Source organism: Cyclopterus lumpus, chromosome 17 (genome assembly GCF_009769545.1).
Source record: "Cyclopterus lumpus isolate fCycLum1 chromosome 17, fCycLum1.pri, whole genome shotgun sequence".
NCBI classification, from domain to species: domain Eukaryota; kingdom Metazoa; phylum Chordata; class Actinopteri; order Perciformes; family Cyclopteridae; genus Cyclopterus; species Cyclopterus lumpus.
The window spans coordinates 5,209,888-5,218,551 of NC_046982.1; the positions used below are offsets into that span (position 1 = coordinate 5,209,888).

The 8,664-nt window shown below is 45.7% G+C and overlaps 1 protein-coding gene across 1 annotated transcript; it reads left to right on the plus strand.

The window, feature by feature from the left end:
* The first annotated feature begins 4,017 nt into the window (after nucleotides 1-4,017).
* On the plus strand, nucleotides 4,018-6,748 carry klf17 (Kruppel-like factor 17). The gene is made up of 3 exons (XM_034554592.1): nucleotides 4,018-4,243; nucleotides 4,383-5,490; nucleotides 5,593-6,748. The coding sequence occupies exons 1-3, from the start codon at nucleotides 4,169-4,171 to the stop codon at nucleotides 5,766-5,768; spliced, it is 1,359 nt and encodes a 452-aa protein (XP_034410483.1). The 5' UTR covers nucleotides 4,018-4,168; the 3' UTR covers nucleotides 5,769-6,748.
* Nucleotides 6,749-8,664: the final 1,916 nt, after the last annotated feature.

Consider the following 8,664-nt stretch of genomic DNA (forward strand, 5'->3'; position numbering starts at 1 on the left):
AATTCCGTCTGATCCTGATCACACACACACAAGATATGCAAATCAGCCAGCATGCTGATGAAGTACATGTGGCTCCCTGATCTCATTAGGCCAACAACTAGCTGCTAATGGCTTCATTAGCGCTGGATGCTGCTAACCCTTTTAGCCACCGTGAGCTTTACCTACCGGAGAAAGCTAAGCCATTTAGCACTATTGGCAGCTAAACACGGCAGTGGGGCAATTACCTGTTGTTTGACCGAACGAGTGAAGGGTGATTAGCATATGGGATTATGTTAAATTAGCCACATTCAATTTGCATTTTGGTCAGGGTTTCTCCAGATTCCAAATATTCAAATATTTAAGCACTCCGAGTCAATATTTCTTGCCAGTCCAGTCCCACACAAAGAGTCTTCCAGCCTTGCGGTCAGACTGTTTGACCCAATGGGTGTCATAGTCTGGCCTCAGGAAGAGCAGAAATATGATTACAGGCCTTAAGGCCGTTGTTATTGCTATTCTTTTTTTCCCCCCCATGATTCTTTTCATCGATTGGTGTTCCTTCCTATTTCCTCTCCTCCCCAAATCCTTTTGATATCTTTCTAGAACGCAACTAGCCCGTCTCCGCGCTGTAGTTTTACTTTCAGATTTTTTTTCCCCTTTAATCACTTTGTTGTTTTTTCATGCCATGCAAGGCGGCGTATTTATCCAAGATAACAGTTGGGTTTCCCCTCACTTTGCGGGTGATGGAGGATAATTGCTGTGTGTGTGTGTGTGTGAGAGTGTGTGTGTCTCTGTTTGTATATGTGTCCCCACATTCTGCAAAGCTGATTGCTCCTGGCTGTTCTGAGCACAGCTACTGTTTGGACAGTAAAACATTTAAAAAAAACATTGTGTATGTACGTAAATGTTTCTAAATGAGACAGTGACAGCGGTTGTAAAGGACAGTTGTGTGAGCATGTCAGATGCATTTGCATGGAAGTCACAAGTTGGTATTTGCATTTTTTTATGTGGCAGAAGCTCGACGATTCTACCGTTTAGGCGTAACCAGGTTTATCCATTGCTGTTAGCCAAGTATTTTTAAACATGTAACCATGAGGCTAATTTTAGCCAACTGTCTCATCTGTGTAACAGCCTACTGTTAGCTGACTAATTTCAGACGTTTATCCGTTGGTTTTAGCTGTCTATCTTTTGAGCTTAGCTATTTAACCATTTATCCACCACTACTTTTAGCTAACCGTTTAAACTGTGTTATACTTTAAGCTAACCTTTGCAGCTGTGTAATCTTTTTTTGCTAAAAAGCCAATCTTAACATGTTACATGTTTTTGTTAAAAGATGCAGCAGCCGAGATTTGGAGCATTTCGATTGCCTCATCACTAACGTTAGCTAACTATTTTCAATAATTTATCCATCTTGAGCTATTTCACCATTCACTGTGAGCTAACTATTTTAACCGTACATATATTAATTTTAAATGAGTTGGGATAGTCGATGTTTCCTCGTAACCCTTGCCAACTGCTGAAGTAGTCGTCCCCTGGTTGGGAATCTCTGCATTAAGTTAACAACAGTTAAAAAATAAGGCAAAGGAAGAACAAAGGTAGAGAGGAGGAGTTGGAGTAGACCAAATACATCTACGGTGTGCAAATCACCTCTTAAAAGCAACATATCTTGCGAAGTGTTTAAGTTACCAGGGACTAAAAGCTAGAATACAATTTGAGACTTCTAGATAAAGAAACACAAACAACTAAACCAGATAAACATTTTGCTTGGAAAACATGTCTGTGTATCCAGGATGAGATGCCTTGGCTCTCTGTCTGCCTGCTTCACTGTAAGTAATTGTGTTTAGAAAACACTTGAGCTGAAAGACTTCCTCCCTTTCAGAAAAGCAAGTCACAAAAGGAGAAACCTGAGCCCAGGGCGATTCTTTATCTGGATCTGACTCTCTATTCTTGGCTAGTTGCTTTTTACATGACCAGGGCTTGATAAGGACTTTGATGGGACAAGATAAAGGATAGTTGTCTCGGCGGGAAGAGATAATAGCATTTCAAAGTGCCTTTTATTTTTTAAATCAAGGATACAAAGTCAGAAAATGTGACTTATTGCACTTATTATTGCACAGAATAAGGTTCAGTAGAACAATTAGTTTACCACAAACCAGACATGGTGTAGGCCTTGGGATAAAAACGCTGCCGATAAGGCCAAGCACCACGTTTCCTGAAGAAATATGACCGTTTTCCTGCTCCACGTACGTCTGTATCCTCGGCCAAGCATCTAAAAGGTGGCTGCAGAGCGCAAGTAGAGGAAGCAAGTGTCTAGTGTTTCCTCAGGAAACGGAGTCCATTTCCACTTGGCTCGTGGACCAAACCGGAATTTGTCCTGCGTAAGCGCTGCGCGGTTAAAAATACCAGAGTATAAATGCAGAGCTGCAGCACACTGCTCCTTCAAAACACCTGCGACGGCACAGAGACACAATCATCTGCATCAAGTTTATTCTGCGGTTTTTGCTGGTTGTAAGATTAAAAACCCAAAGTAGTTGCCTGATCGAATGAAATATGCTGTAGGACGAGGGGCATTATCAAAATAAACCTGGTATATATATATATATATATATATATATATATTTATCAAATAAATAAACTCAACACCTGTTAGAAAAGATAAATGTAACTTTTGTATTGTGTCAAAAATTCCTATTATTATTCCTATTATATTTTGTATTTCCTTAACCAGTTGTTTTGTTTACATTTCATCATAGTTTTCTTTGAACAAATAAGAATGATAAGAACAAAAAAAAATACTTTTTTTCTTTTCTCCTTTGTAAAACGTGTGATACAGAAATTATTATTATTAGAAAAAAAATAATTGTTATTTCACCAAATAAGGAATGTGTGAACAAATAGGTATTCCCTTTGTTTTGCTGAAAAGTAATTTACAGACACAGAAATGGGCAGTATGAGATATATTATGGTCATTAGATATGCTTTTGTTTCTTTTCATGATTTTAAAATGTTTTTATGCAGAGTTTATCCATTTATTCTCATGAAGATGGACCAGTTCCATTAACACATTCCTGCATTTTGGAGCTTTTGAGCAACCTGGAAGTTTCTACATTTAAAATTCCAGTAGTTAATCATATATTACCCCGTTTTATGACCGAAATATATAACTTTGGAATTTTTTTGACAACTGAATTTATCCAATGTGCACATTCGAAAAGAAAGAAAACGCAATAAGACTGTTCACGAAAAGTGAAACCGGTTTCATTTCGAAGACTATTTGTGTCCCGTGGCCACCGACACCCACCACCTGAACATTCGCATACGGGACTCACGGGGCCGAGGCAGCGCGAGGGAGGGAGACGATCATTCAGAAACATGTATTCCTTTGTTGACAACCAGATTAGCAGGTTGTTTCGACGAGCCGCCGCTTCACACGTTCGAGTGCTCGCGAGAAAACGTGCGGGGATCAACTCGGGACAAATTAATGAGGCGCGAGCGGCTGCGCGTGGGCGCGAGCGTTTCGTCGAGCGCCCGGGACGAAACTTGCTGGGGCGGGGACGTTCTTATTTCCCCGTGGACGTTCTCCACGGGGAAATAAATGTCTCGGGAGTCAGATTGTTCTTGTCAAAAAAAAAAAAGCGCGAGGGACTCAAACGCAACACGGTCAGGCCGCTTCAGTGACCGGTTGAGCGCTGGAATTCGGACTTCATGGCACTCCCTGGCCGTCGCCAGGTTTAGTGTCGCCCCCCTCCGTACCCACCTCAAGGGAAACATAATGCACTTACTCACACACCTTTGAGGTCGTGTCAGTGATGACAAGGCAGAAGGCATGTCGGGTTGACAACAACCCCTCTGGCATCGTTCATATTGCGGCGTGCATCCGTATAGAAATTCATGGGGGACTGTTTTGGTAAGCTTCAGTGGACTTACCTGCGTGACGCACATGAATGCCACTTAATGTTTGTTTGCTACTTTTGGTTGCCGTGGAGGGGGGGGGGCGTAGAAGCCACGCCCCCGCGTACTGGAAGGAGCTATAAGACGCCTCGTCAGCTCTGTTGATACTCGCATTCTGAAAGCGCTCCACAACGTCACCCCACATGGACTTTTGTTTCTGTTCGCGTTTACAGTTTTAAACTTAGCTTCTCCTTCTTTATTTTATTGTGTTTCATTTGTGTCGGTCATCTAACCAGTCAGCATGGCTCTGGCTGAAGCAATGATGCCTGCTTCGTTTCCCAGCGTTCAAGCCATGGAAGCGAAACACTTCGAGAACGTAAGTAGAGGATTTGGACTCAACTTTTATTACACTTTTTTTTGTGGCTTTCTGAATGTTGGCTCGGTCTAGAAGCTTGGTTTTTAACTCCCCCCCCCCCCCCCCCCCCCCCCCCCCCCTCTTTGCTCCCCATGAACAGATGTGCAAGATGGACGAGTGTGCAACAGGTGGCGCAGGCAGCCCGCTCATCGAAGTGGAGTTCAGCATCGTGCGGTCCCCCGCCGTCCTCATCAAAGACGAGGACGAGCTGGACAAGTTCCTGGACATCGAGTTCATCTTGTCCAACACCATCGACTCCGACGTGGTGAGCAGCAGCGGGAGCGTCTCTCCGCCGCAGCAGTGCGCGTACTCACTGCCGGAGTCGCCGGAGAGCTGCGGCGGCGGCGGCTCCGCGGCGCCGGACTGCGGCGACCGCGGTCACGCTCCCTCCGGCCTGGCCGCGCAGAGCTACCACGGCGCGTTGTGCTTCGCGGACTCGAGCCCCGTCCGCAGTCTCATGTTGGAGCTGCTCACGCCAGAGGTGAGCTACCCGGGGGAGAGCTCACCGGAGTGCGCGGGGAAGGCGAGAGACGGACGGGAGTACACCGAACTGCGGGCGTTTAATCCGGCCCCCATTCCGGGCGCTGCCGCTCATCACCAAGTGGCAGCATCTCCTCCGCCACTCGGATACAAAATTAAAAGCGAGCCCGTCGATCAGTCCTGTATGATGGCCGCCTGCGGCGGGGACTTCATGGGACAGATGTACGAGCGACACCAGATGCGCTCCGTGCACCACGCGGCTTTTACGCACCACCAGGCTGCAGTTCCAGGCGCTGTACCGGGATTCGGCGCGCACCCCATGCAGCACTCTGCACCTCCGGGACGCACAGACTGCCATTTGACGCAACTGAACCCTCACCCCAATCAACACCATCTGCAAAACCAGTACATGAACGCGCCCTACCAGCCGCATTACGCGCATCAGAGCGTGGTGCCGTTTCAAGGACAGTACGGCGTGCACCAAGAGCCCGTCCGCGTTCACCAGCAGCATCATCCCGCATCCATGCACGGCATGATGCTCACCCCTCCCTCGTCGCCATCTCTGCTGGAGTTTTACGCGCAGGAGGAGGCGTTGAGCATCAAACAGAAGCGAGGGCGCAGGTCGTGGGCCAGAAAACGCGCAGCGACGCACAGCTGCGAGTTCCCCAGCTGTGGGAAAACCTACACCAAGAGCTCCCACCTCAAAGCCCACATGAGAACACACACAGGTGAGCACATGTCTGAGCACAGCGTCTGTTTACACCTTCGACCCATTTTGATAGAATTGTTGTTGTTCTTGCACTGTAATCTAAACAAAGTCCTCTTCCCAGGAGAGAAGCCCTACCACTGCAACTGGGAGGGCTGCGGCTGGAAGTTCGCCAGGTCGGACGAGCTGACCCGTCACTTCAGAAAGCACACGGGACACAGACCTTTCCAGTGTCACATGTGCGAGCGTGCCTTTTCCCGCTCCGACCACCTGGCTCTCCACATGAAGAGGCACATGTAGGCCACGAATAAACTTAAAAGCATCCAAATCCTCTCACGGGGTCAAGGCCTGAAGCAATCCCAGAAGAAGCACAGGGGCGGCCCCCTCGCCATCAGACATTCTTGTGCACCTGGTCCAAACCCAAGGATCAATGTGGGGACCTCAGATTATGTGGTGCCTTGGCAGAGAGTGTAAAGCGCCCTGGCCGTGGCCTGAGGAACCCACATTTATCTTCCTCTCATGTTTCTCAATAAGACAAGTGCCTTCAGGACAAGAGGAATGCAAGCTGGTGTCTTTTTGTTGTTGTACATACCTGTGGATATTTGAACTGACTAAATTATAGTAGTTTATATTTAAGACGTTTCCTTGCCCCTGTTTCTGAAATAAGTTATTGATTGTGAGTGGGTGCCTTAACAAGACTGCATATTTGTTTCCCAAATGGAGGGATGGAGGGGGGCTCACTGTGGGCAGGACCCAGAACTTTGTTTATATGTAAATTGTATTCTTGAATGTTTACATCTTATATCTTTTATACTACTCAAATCAGGTCAGGGTTTGTTTTTTTATTGGTATTTTTGTTTTTATTCTATTTTTGATGTTGTTTTTAATGTACACAATAGAAGTTCTATATTTGATACGCTTTGTGGGCTCGGCCTACACGCTCCACAAGGTTCGCTTGAGCAATGCTCACAAATGCAGGTACCAAAGCTCATTTTCAGTCCACTTTAAGGATCCCACAAATCAGGTGTAACGCCACTTTCACGTCACTCAAATCAAAATGTTTCCAGCTCAGTGTTTTCTGAAGATACAAACTATTTTTTCTTATGGAATATATGACTATTTTTTTAAGAATGAAGAAATCCACTGCAACCAATGGTTGATCCGCTGTACTTGAAACAGAATTGCCACTCAGATGTATCTTTGTTTTGGTTTTTCCTCTCACCGATGCAATTGTCTGCTATGTGTTAAAGGGCTCCGAAAATAAAAGTACTTTATACAAATATGTCTGTCACAATCTCTTCTTCCCCACACACGCTAACACAAATCACTCAACTCCAGTTTCTCCTTTCAGCTTCTGCAGCAGCACTGTGTGGTGAACAAAAGACAAAATAAATAATAGAAAAAGACAAATAGTGATGCTTTTGGCGTCCCAAATCTTCTGCAAGTCCCATCATTTCAGCATTTCATAGGACACAATGGTCCACCGTCTGTGGCGAGGGAATCTGAATCCATCTCGTGATTATAGTGCTTTTATACACCAATATCTGACATGACGTTGCTTATAATATTCAAGAGCATAAAGGCAATAAACATCAGAACTCAAGTGATGTTCTCAAGCTTTACGTCTCCGCTTATGAAAGGCTGCCCTCTGCTGGCCATTCATATAATAACCTCTAGTGGGCTGTGCAGGGGGACAGATTACAGTTGTTCGCGTGTGTGTGCGTGTGTGTGTGTGTGTGTGTGTGTGCGTGTGTGTGTGTGTGTGCGCGCACATCAACTCAAGTCGCTATCTTTAAAAACGGTTTCACAAACCAGAGAGCTGGCATCTCTCTGTGGGAAGTGCAGCAGCACCACCTGCAGCAGGCACGTCCGCACCGATCCCTCCGACTTTCTTTTCCCGTTTTGCGTCATTTGCATTAAATTAATTTGTCTTTTCATTCATCTTGTGGCCGGCAAAATGCCATATTTATGAATATCATAGCAGGGAAAAAAAAATGCGGCACAGTATTTCCTCTGCGGTGTTTTAATCGATTATCTATAACACAGTCATATATGCTGCTGTCATGTGGGTGTTGCCCACTTATACTCGATTAAAGAAGAATTAAAATAGTCTCTGCCTTATACAGGAACCCACAGTAAAGAGCTTCCTGCCCGGAGGACGTGATGTCATGTCTTACTTTCTCCACTAGATGTGCTCCTTGGTTTGTATTTCCTCTGTTAATCAGGCTGGTTACTTAAGATTCCTCAGTGTTCTCCTCCTTTGTTATTACAACATCTGGCAGCACTACTCTCTGTGTCTTTTTGAAGTACCTGTCCTTGATGTGGAGTTTCCTTGCTGTCAACTTGAATGTGAGCTCTTCCGATTGAGCCGGCGGGCAGAAGTCTCTCGCGCATGAATAATTCCACATTTTTCAAAACGCAGCGAGCGATAAATCAAAAGGAAGGGTGTGATACATAACTGCACTGACAAAGTCAGTCCAAAAGAAGCCACAGTGACGCCCCCCCCCCCCCCAAAAAAAACCTGCCAACTCGTGGCTTTTTCTGCCTGTTGATTTTCTTCTTTTTCGTTTTGTTCGATGGACTCGTTAGCAGATGAACCCTGAGTGGTCCAAAGCATGGACAACATCTCAGCCTGGACTGAGGACTACATTCACAATACCAGGAACCTGTACAGCTAAGTGGTACTCAGCCATCATTAATATTGATATACTCAATATGATATCTACACCTGTGTATTTACTGCTGTGACAATGACAAATGTTTTCCACCGGAGGGGGTGTAATGGGCCTCTTTCACAGTAGCCATTTTGACCATTAGTGGGGAAAAGCACACAGGTGGTACATATAACCTCAACGGGGGCACCATCCTATTCGAGGGTCCCGTGTTCTTCTCTTCTCACTTCATCAATCTGCTTTCATCGAGGTCAAAATGTGTGTCGAGAAGGAGTACACGTGGCACACGGGGCCGTTGTGTTCGAGGAGATTCGTGAGCGATATTTTTAGGACGGAAGAGCTTTTGAGATAGTGTGTGAAGCAGGGGCCACTGATCAGAGACGTGTTATGCAGGTTGGCCACACAGAGGCAGCAAAACATCACGCTGACCCGGGTGCCGGGTGGGAGACTGATATAGACTTGGGACCCAGGTTTCCTTTGAGTCAAGATATATAAAATCCCTTAATTTCCGTAATTCAGCCTGC